The sequence below is a fragment of the Salmo salar genome, chromosome 07, assembly GCF_965601325.2.
Source record: "Salmo salar chromosome 07, fSalSal1, whole genome shotgun sequence".
NCBI lineage: Eukaryota > Metazoa > Chordata > Actinopteri > Salmoniformes > Salmonidae > Salmo > Salmo salar.
This window is the reverse complement of record NC_138297.1, coordinates 56,456,182-56,471,616: the sequence shown is the minus strand read 5'-3', so window position 1 is coordinate 56,471,616 and position 15,435 is coordinate 56,456,182. Positions and strand designations below refer to the sequence as shown.

General features: G+C 45.2%; 1 protein-coding gene across 1 annotated transcript in view; it reads left to right on the top strand.

Annotated features, from left to right (window-relative positions):
* Positions 1-2,385: 2,385 nt before the first annotated feature.
* LOC123723793 (uncharacterized) overlaps positions 2,386-15,435 on the top strand; it is a 32,854-nt gene continuing 19,804 nt past the window's right edge. The window contains exons 1-2 of the mRNA XM_045722224.2: positions 2,386-2,678; positions 11,889-13,334. Coding sequence (XP_045578180.1) covers positions 11,993-13,334 — 1,342 coding nt within the window. The 5' untranslated portion in view covers positions 2,386-2,678; positions 11,889-11,992. The remainder of the gene's footprint in view (positions 2,679-11,888; positions 13,335-15,435) is intronic.

Here is a 15,435-nt window from a genome sequence, read left to right as displayed (position 1 = left end):
CTGGCCAAGATAAAGTAAAGCAGTGTTACACATGGAATAAACAAGGGTACAGTCAATAACACAATAGAAAAAAAGAAAGTCTATATACAGTGTGTGCAAAAGTCATGAGGAGGTAGGCAATAAATAGGCCATAGTAGTGAAGTAATTACAATTTAGCAGATTAACACTGGAGTGATAAATGAGCAGATGATGATGTGCAAGTAGAGATACTGGTGTGCAAAAGAGCAGAAAAGTAAATAAAAACAATATGGGGATGAGGTAGGTAGATTGGGTGGGCTATTTACAGATGGACTATGTACAGCTGCAGCGATCGGTTAGCTGCTCAGATAGCTGATGTTTAAAGTTAATGAGGGAAATATAAGGCTTCAGCGATTTTTGCAATTCGTTCCAGTCATTGGTAGCGGAGAACTGGAAGGAAAGGCGGCCAAAGGAGGTGTTGGCTTTGGGGATGACCAGTGAGATATACCTGCTGGAGCGCGTGCTACGGGTGGGTTGTTGTTATCGTGACCAGAGAGCTGAGATAAGGCGGAGCTTTACCTAGCATAGACTTATAGATGACCTGGAGCCAGTGGGTCTGGCAACGAATAAGTAGCGAGGGCCAGCCGACTAGAGCATACAGGTCACAGTTATACCTAGACACAAAAGCTCATACCTCAATAGACAGCTACATCAAAGATGTCCGCACCCTCACAGACGTTCAGTGGTGGGTGGGCTGGCGGCCATGTTGGATATACCATTTGGAATGCTCAATTCATTTGATGTTCATCAGTAGTGCGTTCAACAAGGCTGTAAGGTTTTGGGTGTAGCTGGTGCAGAGGAGTCAGGCGCAGGACAGCAGAGATGAGTAACACAATGAACTTTACTCAAAATTTCCAAATACATGAAGTAAAGCAAGCCCACAAACATCGGACCGAACTTACAATAAAACAATCACTCACAAAAACCATGGTGAAAACAGAGGGTTAAATAATGAACATGTAATTGTGGAATTGAAACTAGGTGTGTAAAACAAAGACAAAACAAATGGAAAATGAAAAGTGAATCGGTGATGGCTAGAAGGCCGGTGACGTCGACCGCCGAACGAACAAGAAGAGGGACCGACTTCGGCGGAAGTCGTGACAAAGGCATAGGTCTGTGGAACGTTAGCTAACGTTAACATTCTGGATTGTTCATTCAAACTGTTAAACAGTAGCGACCAGGACTAGCTAATAAAAGCTACAACAGTTCATGTTGAACAATTACCTGTAATGTTTTGTATGGCACAACAGATTAGCCTGAACTAGTGAACACAATTAATGTGTCGTACTATTCAACTTCAAGGGGTATTATTCAACAATACAAATCAGCATAGCCATTTTTTAGGAGACCTCTATGCCGCCACCATAACTGGAATGGAACTAGCACCTCATATCACACCAGGGCAAAGGTCAAGTGGTAAGAATAGAAAGGTGGCTCAAGGTCAAATCCGTTATTGAGACAATAATATGTCCAAACGGACCGAACCGGGAAGGAATTCAGCATGGAGGAGACCTGGCTGTTCAGGAAATTATGTTTCCTTGGGCTGGGGACCTCTCTGATTGTTTCTATATTTAGTAAATTCCTGAGGATCTACGGATGGGACAAGAACAATCATCTGGGGAATGTTGGGCTTCACAATGACATTTCTGATTGAACATCTTAGATCTCAGATTGGCATCAAAGATAAGGCGGACAGAGTTTGAGAAATGGACCATTCTGAATCATGTCAAAGGTGAACTTCACAGACCTGGAGGCATGACATAATGTGATGGTTTAGTGCGGTGTGTGTGTGTGTATTTGCAACTGGATAGCAGACTAAAAGTCCCTGCAAGGGTATAGTAAAACAAGAAAAAATTCTTCCTCGTGGGGACATTTCCCATGTCCCCATGAGGACAACATTATTTTAAGCTTAGGGGTTAGGTTTACAATTAGGGTTAGAAGTTAGTGGTTAGGTTTAAGGTTAGGTTTTAGGGGTTGGGTTACAGGTTAAGGTTAGGGTTAAGGTTAGGGTTATGGTAAGGGTTAGGGAAAATAGGATTTTGAATGGAAATACATTTTAGGTCCCCACGAGGATACAAGAACATAACATGTGTGTGTGTGTGTGCGTGCATGCTTGATTATGTTCAATAGAGTACACTGTCAAAGTGTGTGTGCATGTACATTAGCTTGCTAATACATTTGTGTCTGTTTTGTACTTGTAAGTGTGTGGGATTGAGTGTACTAGACATTCTTGCCCGTCTAACTATCTAGTGGCCAGTGTCCACACCGTAGAGAGACTCTCCTAATGAACAATTTGCTCAGTGAGGTGTGACCACAGGCATTGTCACAGAGCTTCACACTGGACTACTTATGCAGGGGGTTAGGGGCAGAAAGAGAGACGGGAGGGAGAGAAGAGAGGGAGGGAGAAGAGAGGCTGACGGAGAGGAGAGTGAGCAAGGAGAGAGAATGAGAGAGAGGGAGCCAACAAGAGTACGAGATGGAGAGTGAGAGAGAGAGAATATAAGAGAGAGAGAGAATAGGAGGGAGGGAGAGAGTGAGATAGAGTGAGTGCCTGGAACACAATTCCACACACATTCACACACACAGGGAGACGGTTCTCTGCTGCAGCTCCCTGCTGGATTTAGTGGATTCACAAGCTCTTCCCTTTCACTTGTGGTTGGGTGAGTGGCTCTTTTTGATTCTGAACACTTTCCATGGTGTGCGTGTGCGTGCTTGTGTGTGTAGTTTATGATCCTCATGTATAGAGAAAAGGGGTAAAAAGCTGTAAGAGAATGACACACACCGTCACCGAGACAACACACTCTTCCTCTACAGCCTTTATAGATAGACTCTGTCACTCTTACAGAAAAACACAATTTCTACAAGCTCACATTTGGGGGTGTGGATTCAGCTGCTCAATCTCTCCAGATGACACGACACACACTCTTCTATAACAGCCTTTATAGGTAGACACACACACACCTGTGTAGACAAGCAATCCCAGGCATACATTAACACACACACACACACACACACACACACGGAGGCAGCAGCTGAGGCTGTTTGACTAGCATCAGGAGGAGCGGAGGGAAGGAATCATTCTGGGCTAAATCTGCAGCACAGCCATGGTCAGCAGTGTGTGTGTGTGTGTGTGTGTGTGGCCTGTGTTAATTTATGCCTGGGATTGCTTGTCTACATAGGTGTGTGTGTGTGTACATTCTGATGAATGTATGAACGTGTGTATGTATACTGTAGAAATCCATGGCGTTCATGTCATCATGTGAGCCAGTGGATACTATAGGCGTGTGTATTGGAGTCTATACAAACATCCTCCACCTCTATAGCATGACAGTGTGTGTGTGTGAGTGTGTGTGTGGGGGGGGGGGGGGGGGGGTGTTAGTGTAAAGCACATATGTACCATTAGGATCAGCGGTAGCAGCACTCTGATAAAGCAGCATAGCAGACCACTAAAGCCCCTCACATCACAGGATTAGCACGACGTCTTTTGCTACGGTTGTCACCATGGCAAAGCTAGTCAGTGGAACGCTGGTGTCTGGGTGGGTGACGCTTGTCATAGGCAGGTTCGCCACATTCATTGACTCAAAGGCTAAAACTAACGTTGGTGTGATGTTCTAATAGCTAGGTATTCACAGGCAGGTAGGCTAGAGTTCACTCTGTCAGTAGTAAGGGCAGGGGGGAAATGGGATACCAGAGAAAGGCTGGATGAACATAGGATCTATGATCAAGCAGGTTGAATGGTTGAATACGTCATGGGGGAACGGTATTCAGATTAGGTGAATACCTGAGATGTAATAGAACTCTTTGGGGAGTATAAACAGGTTCTGTTCTCAGATACTAATGTTAATCGAGCAAATTTCAGTCATGATCCGATTTGATAGACCACAGATGGCAAGATGTTTAGTTGGTCATTTTAGTGCGACACCTGATCAGATTGAAGTACCACTGGATGTAATAGGAAATAGGGGGGTGTTGGCTCCTCTAGCTGCCATGACTCTGACTCCTCTGGACCTGGTCAGTCGGGATTCAGACCTGTTGGATCCTAGCCTGTTGGTTGGCTGCTGTTCTGACCAGAAGGTAAACCAGGACACAGGAGTGGTCACAGTCAATAACCACTGGGGACTATTGACCGTGACTGCCCGGCAATACCAAATCCATTCTCTGACATCCTGGATCTGCAGGCTGGGGTCAACACCATCTCAACTCAATTCAACTGACCCTGTATAAATAGGAGAATTTACCATTATTTTCAATTAAGATTTTATCCGTCTCATGGATTGGATTTGAAGTTGGAATGAAATGACCTCAATTCGGACTATGAAGCATTCAAGCTTCAATGACATACAACACCAGTTATTTTCCTAAAAGGACAGCCAAACATTGGCTAGCTTGGTTTCAGAAAGACAAGCAGTGATGTGGAAAATTAGATGGTTGTAGATCCTCACTCTGAGTCAACAACATCCAGGCTGCCAGACTTTAGTATGGACCCCCTTGTTTTTCATCAACAACATCCGAGCTGCCAGACTTTAGTATGGACCCCCTTGTTTTTCGTCAACAACATCCGGGTTGCCAGACTTTGGTATGGACCCCTTGTTTTTCGTCAACAACATCCGGGCTGCCAGACTTTAGTATGGAGCCCCTTGTTTTTCGTCAACAACATCCAGGCTGCCAGACTTTAGTATGGACCCCCTTGTCTTAAGTCAACGACATCCAGGCTGCCAGACTTTAGTATGGACCCCCTTGTCTTACGTCAACAACATCCGGGCTGCCAGACTTTAGTATGGACCCCCTTGTTTTTCGTCAACAACATCCGGGCTGCCAGACTTTAGTATGGAACCCCTTGTTTTACGTCAACAACATCTGGGCTGCCAGACTTTAGTATGGACCCCCTTGTTTTTCATCAACAACATCCAGGCTGCCAGACTTTAGTATGGACCCCCTTGTTTGTCGTCAACAACATCCGGGCTGCCAGATGTTAGTATGGATCCCCTTGTTTTACGTCAACAACATCCGGGCTGCCAGACTTTAGTATGGACCCCCTTGTCTTACGTCAACAACATCCAGGCTGCCAGACTTTAGTATGGACCCCCGTGTTTTACGTCAACAACATCCGGGCTGCCAGACTTTAGTATGGAGCCCCTTGTTTTTCGTCAACATCCGGGCTGCCAGACTTTAGTATGGACCCCCTTGTTTTACGTCAACAACATCCAGGCTGCCAGACTTTAGTATGGACCCCCTTGTTTTACGTCAACAACATCCGGGCTGCCAGACTTTAGTATGGACCCCCTTGTTTTACGTCAACAACATCCGGGCTGCCAGACTTTAGTATGGACCCCCTTGTTTTACGTCAACAACATCTGGGCTGCCAGACTTTAGTATGGACCCCCTTGTTTTACGTCAACAACATCCGGGCTGCCAGACTTTAGCATGGACCCCCTTGTCTTACATCTACAACATCCAGGCTGCCAGACTTTAGCATGGACCCCCTTGTTTTACGTCAACAACATCCGGGCTGCCAGACTTTAGTATGGACCCCCTTGTTTTACGTCAACAACATCCGGGCTGCCAGACTTTAGTATGGACCCCCTTGTTTTACGTCAACAACATCCGGGCTGCCAGACTTTAGTATGGACCCCCTTGTTTTACGTCAACAACATCCGGGCTGCCAGACTTTAGTATGGACCCCCTTGTTTTACGTCAACAACATCCGGGCTGCCAGACTTTAGTATGGACCCCCTTGTTTTACGTCAACAACATCCGGGCTGCCAGACTTTAGTATGGACCCCCTTGTCTTACGTCAACAACATCCGGGCTGCCAGACTTTAGTATGGACCCCCTTGTTTTACGTCAACAACATCCAGGCTGCCAGACTTTAGTATGGACCCCCTTGTTTTACGTCAACAACATCCAGGCTGCCAGACTTTAGTATGGACCCCCTTGTGTTTCGTCAACAACATCCAGGCTGCCAGACTTTAGTATGGACCCCCTTGTTTTACGTCTAGATCATTATCTGAGTAACATTGTAAAACATGGTCATAAAGAAGCCATTTCATACTTGAATACACTCATTGATTGAACTGATCAGGGCAAACGTGAAATGTTTTTTTTTTTTTAAATAGTCTAGCTTTTAGAATAATATATTTCATCATTATGAAATACTTATACAATAAATCAAGTGTACTAGTATGCAAATATTAGACAGATACTGTACTATGAAATACTGAGGAAAAATCTTTATATTGAGTCAACTGTAGAATTAAATTCTGGATCACAATGTCTCATTATTTCTCAACAATTGCCAGGAAGAAAACCAGGAGTATTACCCATAGGGACGCTTGCCCAGACACAGTTCAAGCCTCGTCTGGGATCAAAAAGGATTCACAATGGAGATTCTCCATGGAAAGCACTTTTTAGTCCAAGACTTAATCTGTGTCTGGGAAACTGGCCCATAAAGTATACTTTCAGATAGTAGTGTTTCTACCTTCAAATGAAGTGTTTCCCACCTACATGACTGAATAAATACTAGTTAAAGATGACGTGGCCAGTTTGATTCAGTCTGTTTTATTGACATTCCTGTCCAGACCCAAGGCCAGCTAGATAGGATGAAGCCATAGAGACTGGGGTGTCAGGGCTTCGTTAATATAGCCTTCCTCACTCTCCAACTCACTCGCTCACGCTGAATTATTTCTGAAGGCACTGTACAACACACACACTTTAGCAAATCTGAGACGTGCATGTAAATCAGTCCATTACCAAGGAGTGTGAAACATCATTCCCTGTGCCTTCATGTGACTATGGCCAACCTGTTAAACATAAGTGGTGTCGCCCAGAGTCAAGTCATCTCCATTTGGGAATCCTCTCAAATCCAGCAGAAATCCAGTTAAATCTCTCAGGGAGGACGAGAGTCCACACCTCTAATTCACTGGACACTCTTCATCCTTCTTCTCTCTCTCTCTCTCTCTCTCTCTCTCTCTCTCTCTCTCTCTCTCTCCCTTTATCCTCTGCACTCTCTTGCTAGCTCTACCTTTCCATAGCCTTTGCTCTCTCTCTCTCTCGCTCTCCCTCTCTCATAAACCTAACCAACATTCTTAATTTAAAATCACTTCATTAGTGTAAAATGTTAAAAGGCTGTTGAAGGACCGGTCTCCAATCAGATATCCATCTCTATCCTCTCAGTACCACAGCGGTCACACAGCAGACCACTAAAGCCGTTGTCCTCAAGATGAATGTAAATGACAGAAAGGATAATGACAGAATAATGCTGATAATCCTCATGGGGAAATAGTGTGTTTGAGGATGTGATGTGATTGGCATGGTGATGGGTGGTTAAGAGAGTGGGTGAGGGTACACGTATGGAAGTGCACGCCGCACACTCACACATACACGAACGAACACACTCACTCACGCACACATACACACACACACAAAAGGAGAGTTTTAGCAATAGACTGAGTGAAGCATTAGAGAGGATAAAAAGGAGTCAGTGGCCTGTCATGAAGTCAGAATGCAACATGTCTCTCTCTCTATATATATATATATATATCTCCTCTCCTTCCACTATCTATATTTCACCCTCTCTCGATCTATATCCCCCTGTCTTGACGTGACTTACTACCCTCTCTCTATCTATATCCCCCTGTCTTGACGTGACTTCCTACCCTCTCTCTCCTCTCTCATCTATATCCTCCTGTTATGACGTGACTTCCTACCCTCTCTCTCCATCTATATCCCCCGTCTTGACGTGACTTCCTACCCTCTCTCTCCTCTCTCCATCTATATCCCCCTGTTATGACGTGACTTCCTACCCTCTCTCTCCTCTCTCCATCTATATCCCCCTGTTTTGACGTGACTTCCTACCCTCTCTCTCCTCTCTCCATCTATATCCCCCTGTTTTGACGTGACTTCCTACCCTCTCTCTCCTCTCACTCTCTCTCTCTCTCCCCATCTATATCCCCCTGTCGTGACGTGACTTCCTACCCTCTCTCTCCTCATCTATATCCCCGTTATGACGTGACTTCCTACCCTCTCTCTCCTCTCACTCTCTCTCTCTCTCCCCATCTATATCCCCCTGTCGTGATGTGACTTCCAACCCTCTCTCTCCTCTCTCCATCTATATCCCCCTGTTATGACGTGACTTCCTACCCTCTCTCTCCTCTCACTCTCTCTCCCCATCTATATCCCCCTGTCGTGACGTAACTTCCAACCCTCTCTCTCCTCTCTCCATCTATATCCCCCTGTCGTGACGTGACTTCCTACCCTCTCTCTCCTTCTCTCACTCTCTCTCTCTGCTCCATTGAGCACAGTGCAGTGGGACAGGACCTGTCTTTGTCAGGCGCAGTAGAACAAAACACCAGTGAAGAAAGAGAAGGCTTGTAAATTTTCCCACAGACACATTTATCTTATTTTATGACTCTCTCTCATTCTCTCTTTCCACTTGTTCTGCTGCATGTCAGGAAAGACAGAGGGCTCCCTAACAGACGTACATATTTCATTTTTAAACTGACGACAAGCGCGCCAAAACTGAGTTGATTGCTCACAGAGGACTAAACGGAGTCAAACAAAAATTCAAATCTTGATTTCCTGTGTTTTAAGTTTTATGCAGTTGACAGTTGTGAGACATACACAATTTTCACATAGCAGGATGGTAGACATGTAGATAGAATCATACAATAATCTAATGATTATGTGTGAGAATAACTGAGAACTCCAACCCCCTGTTATCTGAAAATGGGCTGTCTATCTTCCTATATAAGCTTATTAGGAATGTACCATGTGGGTGAATGGGGGGGGGGTTATATTTAACTTTGCTCTCTATGAAAAGCATAGACAGTAATTAGTCAGGTAATCTTCTGACTGAAACAGGAAGCTGGCATGCATGTGTAATTGATAGTGAGGGAAGTGAAATTTGAGAATGTTAGCCAAACTAAATTATGCATAATCCCCCTTGTGTAAATAATTGATCAATATGTGTCAAATTGAACAAAAAGCCAATCAGGGCAGAGACATAGTTTTTTCTCAAGCTTAATAGCTAATTGGAAGGGTTTAGCGTGAAACTAAAAAGGCAATGTGTTTCTTCTGAAGAACGGAATGTCACAACAAATATCTCCATTTTCTACAAAGTCGGCATTAAGTACCGTTTATTTGCCTTTCTGTAACACACCAACAATTAACTAACTCTGGCAAAAGGTTTTAACGTCTTGGGGGCTTTGGTGTGTGCGTGTGTGTGTGTGTGTGTGTGTGTGTGTGTTGCACACACTCATGACTATGTATGTGGGTGGACGTGGGTGGGTCTCTAAATACAACCATTCCTCAATGGAAATGTATTTCAAGCATGTACACTCAGAGTCCTGATAGAAGGCAGTAATGTGTGGGCAGTTGTATGTTTCTGAGTGTGCCCCTCAGCACCACTACTCATGCCTCAGTATCCAGCCAACTACCCCCAGGCAGGCTCAGAGAAGCAGTGAGGCCGACCAAGGTCAACACTACATGGGGCACAGAGACAGGGTCAAGTCCCTGAATGTCCTGCAGGGAGATCAGGCCTAGGATAGTGCTATTAAAAGGTGATTGATCTGTTTGTGTTATGAGCTACACTTGAGAGAGAGATGTAGCATAGGACAGAGTAACAGAGAGAGAGATGTAGCATAGGACAGAGTAACAGAGAGAGAGATGTAGCATAGGACAGAGTAACAGAGAGAGAGATGTAGCATAGGACAGAGTAACAGAGAGAGAGAGATGTAGCATAGGACAGAGTAACCGAGAGAGAGAGAGAGAGAGAGATAGCATAGGACAGAGTAACAGAGAGAGAGAGAGAGAGAGAGAGATGTAGCATAGGACAGAGTAACAGAGAGAGAGAGAGAGAGAGATGTAGCATAGGACAGAGTAACAGAGAGAGAGATTTAGCATAGGACAGAGTAACAGAGAGAGAGATGTAGCATAGGACAGAGTAACAGATAGAGAGAGATGTAGCATAGGACAGAGTAACAGAGAGAGAGATGTAGCATAGGACAGAGTAACAGAGAGAGAGATGTAGCATAGGACAGAGTAACAGAGAGAGAGAGAGATGTAGCATAGGACAGAGTAACAGAGAGAGAGAGAGATGTAGCATAGGACAGAGTAACAGAGAGAGAGAGAGAGAGAGAGATGTAGCATAGGACAGAGTAACAGAGAGAGAGAGATGTAGCATAGGACAGAGTAACAGATAGAGAGAGATGTAGCATAGGACAGAGTAACAGAGAGAGAGAGAGAGATGTAGCATAGGACAGAGTAACAGAGAGAGAGAGAGATGTAGCATAGGACAGAGTAACAGAGAGAGAGAGATGTAGCATAGGACAGAGTAACAGAGAGAGAGATGTAGCATAGGACAGAGTAACAGAGAGAGAGAGATGTAGCATAGGACAGAGTAACAGAGAATGAGATGTAGCATAGGACAGAGTAACAGAGAGAGAGATCTAGCATAGGACAGAGTAACAGAGAGAGAGAGATGTAGCATAGGACAGAGTAACAGAGAACGAGATGTAGCATAGGACAGAGTAACAGAGAGAGAGATGTAGCATAGGACAGAGTAACAGAGAGAGAGAGATGTAGCATAGGACAGAGTAACAGAGAACAAGATGTAGCATAGGACAGAGTAACAGAGAAAGAGAGAGATGTAGCATAGGACAGAGTAACAGAGAGAGAGAGATGTAGCATAGGACAGAGTAACAGAGAGAGAGAGAGATGTAGCATAGGACAGAGTAACAGAGAGAGAGATGTAGCATAGGACAGAGTAACAGAGAGAGAGAGATGTAGCATAGGACAGAGTAACAGAGAGAGAGAGATGTAGCATGGGACAGAGTAACAGAGAGAGGTTTGGGAAAATAGATGGAGAGGTCTAAAGGAGTGAAGGAGATAGAAGGGGAGGTACTGAAAAGAGTGTGAGAGATGAAAAAGCAGAGGAATATATTTGCAGGGAAAGTGAAAGAAGGAAAGATGAAGAGCAGGAGAGAGTAAATGGCTGATTGTCCTGAATACTGATGTTATTATCTGACTACAGGAAAACACACTCTCACTTAAGCAGAGGGTTTCTCCCTGTTTTAAAGAACAAATCAAACTGGGAATGAAAGAAAGCAGGGGAGAGTTGGAGGGAGGTGGGGTTCAAACACAACTAAAGCACACAGGTTGTTCTCAATGGAAAATTCCATCGGTGCTCCAATCTCTTCACTGAGGCAACTGGGCAGAGACTTTGAACCACCCGTTCCTCCCCTCCAAGAGTTCCCCTTCCATTTCTATACAGAGAACAGAGGACGGAACCCTCTCCCCCCCCCCCCCCCCCCCCCCCCCCCCCCACACACACAGAGTCACCCCCATTATGTAAAAGCTAGCACTAACTAAAGTGCTGAGAAAATACATGACATCTGGAAAGTCCCTTTTGTGATTGGTCAGAAGTATATTTCATGTTTGGTTGTCCCAAGACTCTTACCAAGTATACATATGAATGACACGTAACTTCCTAACACAAATACTGACCGCAGAATCTGAAACCACTAAGTATATGTGTCCAATAATACTGTCGTTCTTATGGCGATTTGTGGTGGACAACATTTCCCCAGCCTGCTAACTTCAGCAGTCCATTTTAATGGCTGCCCTGCTGTATTATGGGTCTCACAGTTTCATCAACATGTGATATTATATTCTCTGGAAAAACAGACAAAAATCAGGTCAAGCACTAAAAGAAACAGAGCAGAAACTTCCCCTTTAAATAACCTCTACAGCAAAAACAAGCCAGCAGACACATTTCGGCTCAACAACACATATCCTTGTATCAAGTCAAACTAACTGTACTGTGACAAAGTGAAAGTATGTCACTCAGTGTCCTGTGTGCATCTGTCTTTTAGGTCACTTCACAGGAGAGCAAGCCAACGTGCCCTAGGGGGCTCGGGGAATGGAGGACAGCATGTGACCGGTGCCTAACTAACCGCTCCGCTTCACTGTCGGCAACATGCATCATCTTCGCCGGATGATGGCTTTGTGCTTATGGTGCTCTCTCCTCGCCATTCTTCTCCACGCCACGGTGTTTGCGGATGAAGATGCGGATCTTATGAAGCCGACAGGACCGCCTGCCAGTAAGGGATTCCCCTATTTGTCAAGCTGGTTCTTGCCAAAGCAGCCCAGCGTGTTCATGTTCCCATCACTCCCAGCGGCACCGTCGTTTCCGTTTTCTTCGCTCAACCCGTTTGGAGGGAAGTCACAGACTAAGAATGCAGGGCCCCAAAGGACCACACCATCAGAGGGACCAACAAAGGAACTGACAGAGAGACTGACAGAGAGACCGACAGAGAGACCGACAGAGGGACCAACAGAGAGACTGACAGAGAGACTGACAGAGAGACTGACAGAGAGACCGACAGAGAGACCGACAGAGAGACTGACAGAAAGACTGACAGAGAGACCGACAGAGGGACCAACAGAGAGACAAACAGAGAGACTGACAGAGAGACTGACAGAGGGACCGACAGAGAGACTGACAGAGAGACTGACAGAGAGACCGACAGAGAGACAAACAGAGCCTGAGAATTCACCGGGACATTCAGGGTCTGGGGAGGAGAGTATTAATAAAAGCCCTCAGTCCTCCACCATAACCTCTTGGACTGAAAGTCACCCCAGCTCCACTGAGATAAGAACAGGAACAAACCCACAGACAGTCACTCCTGATAAGATCACACAACCAAACACCCAAGAAATCTTAGATTCTATAACCGCTGTCTTAGATTCCATATCCTCTATTTCTATGTCACAGGGGGTTTATATATCCTCCGATAGTCTCACCAGCACAAACATACTGCCACAGACAATAACACACGCACACCTGTCACCAGAAACGGCCCACACGCCAAACCACAGTTGGAGTGTCATCACTAAACCTTTCCCCAAGGAAACGAAGATCCAAGATGAACTAGTTCCCCAGAGTGACCCTCTCACAGCCTCTGTCCCACACCTAACGTCCCCACAAACCACAGTCCCCACAACCCTGGTCACAACTCCACCGAGGATCACCGTCAACCCAACACAGGTAGAGACCACACTGACCAGACAACCCTTTGACTCTGGCACCCCACCCACGTCCCCACAAACCAGGGTCACCACAAGACGGCTGGCCATGACCGCAAGCACCAACATTGGAACTAAAGAGGCCCCGGTCACCGAAACTCAGCCCAGTCAGAGTTCACCAGACCTGGGTTTTTCCGAGGCCAAAGCAGGGCCTGTGGAGGAACGACTGGGAGCGAACACCACCACCCGGACAGAGGATAGAACACTGAGGGTTAACTCACCAACACCAGGAGGTAAGTCTCCAATACATCAACAGACATATTGATTTAGTATTAGTGATGGGCAGGCTAAATGACAATCAATGGATGTGATCAATCATTCAAACCAAATGGGGGTCTTCAGTCTGTTCAAGAAAAAGGCTGAAGAAAGTGAATGATGGATGGCATCTCTGAAATGGCAGTCATGGGTTTGAAGTCGCCACAAACTCATCTTTAGCTAATATAGCCCAAGTCCTAGTTCAAATACTTACATCTCTATTGCATCTTTATTATTCTCCTTCCTTGAGGTAATCACTTGGTGAAAGCAAAGTAGTGGAAACCACACTGTCCCCTACCCTATCATGTCCCTATCATACATGATCACTCCAAGGAAGGAAGATCGGAAGGAAGGAAAGACACAATTCCACCGCATTAGAACAGACCCTAAAGATTATGCAGTGGTTGTTTTATTTTTATAAACAGACGATATTGGAACGCTCCCCTGTGCCAGAAGGGGTGGGGGAGGAGAGAGAGGTACTGTAGTGTAGGGGGGGTGGTTAGTATCACTTTCACATGACACTGAGGGAGTACCCGTAGCCCGGCGCCATCCCCCACCGCCACTGTAGCGACGCTGGCTCTGTCTGGAGTCTGTATTCATAATCAACCTCAGGAAGCCCCTCCCCCCGTACAGGCGCATCAATCATAGGAGGGTCAAAGGTCAGGTGATACAATGATGAGACGATTATGGCCAACCAGAAGGCAGTGTCACAGGAGAATGATACAGGGGACTACTATTGCAAATATCTATGCACTGGAATGTATGAAATTATCATCATTATTACACATTTCTGTCACTTTCAGCACACCATTACTAACAGCAAACAATATATGATAATAGAGAGCATAAGCATATCGTTGGTGCATAACCCCCGTAACGCCTTTTATGTTGCCACTTTACATGCCATCAATCAGTCCCTACAGGATTCCGCGATCGCAAATGTTTTGGAAAAATCAACAATTCCCTGCATATAATGCAAGGGCTTGTAAATTTGACCAATCGCTGCACTATTTTCGCATAAAACAGTCGAATCATCGCAATATTATCGCATAACACTGACCCATCGCCGCAGTACAAAAAGAAGGCATGCAATTTCAACCAATCACCGCACATTTACTGCATAATATGGTTCAATCAACCGACAAGTCAACAAACATTTTCCCTCGTCAGCGCTGTTTCACAATAAACTAGGCAGAATCAGTGCAGAATGTCAGAATTGTGCAGCTAAATCAAGCACCTTAGCTTGCAAATATCAGCAACAATCCTGAGGGACTGATTATCTTTGATGAATGTACGGATGAGCGATAGTGAGAAGAATAGTTTATTTTGTTGTGTTTACTGCAACACAGCACACTGTGTTGTGTCTGGGCATAAGCACAACTTTGGAGGAGAATCCCAATGGCAGCTTTCGTTTCGTTCGTTATGTCTAGGGATAGCTGTGGTAGTACGCAGTGTTTTAGGATATTTTTGGTGTGTAATATTTGGATCTGGTAAGTATTTGTGTGTGTTCTTATTTTGAATCAGTATACTGATGCATTGTTTTGCTATATCTAGATGTCCTCTATGTGAAATATAGCAGTGTGTTGTGTTGTATTATGACTGTGTTGTGTCCAGGGCTGCTGTTTAGTTACTATTATGACTGTGTTGTGCTCTGGCGCGGTTTGTGTACAGTGTGACAGACAGTGTGCAGATAAAGTCAACCGGTTGGATGGAAAGTACAAAAGGGTTCTTCGGCTATCCCCATAGGAGAAACCATTTTTGGTTTCAGGTAGAACCCTCTGTGGAAAGGGTTCTAAATAGAACCCAAAAGTGTTCTACCTGGATCCAAAAAGGGTTCCTCAAAGGGTTATCCTATTGGGACAGCCGAAGAAGGTTTTAAATAGCACCTTTTTTTTACTCTGTGGCCTGTATCAGTATTCCAACAGCAAACTCAGAGAAACCACCCCCAATCCTATGGGACCATCCGCTCCTTTCTCCTCCACATCCCCTGTTCATGGATGCTGAACATGCTCCTCGTCATTTAGGCTCCCCCCCTCCCTCCCTCCCTCCCTCCCTCCCTCCCTCCCTCCTCCACAACGT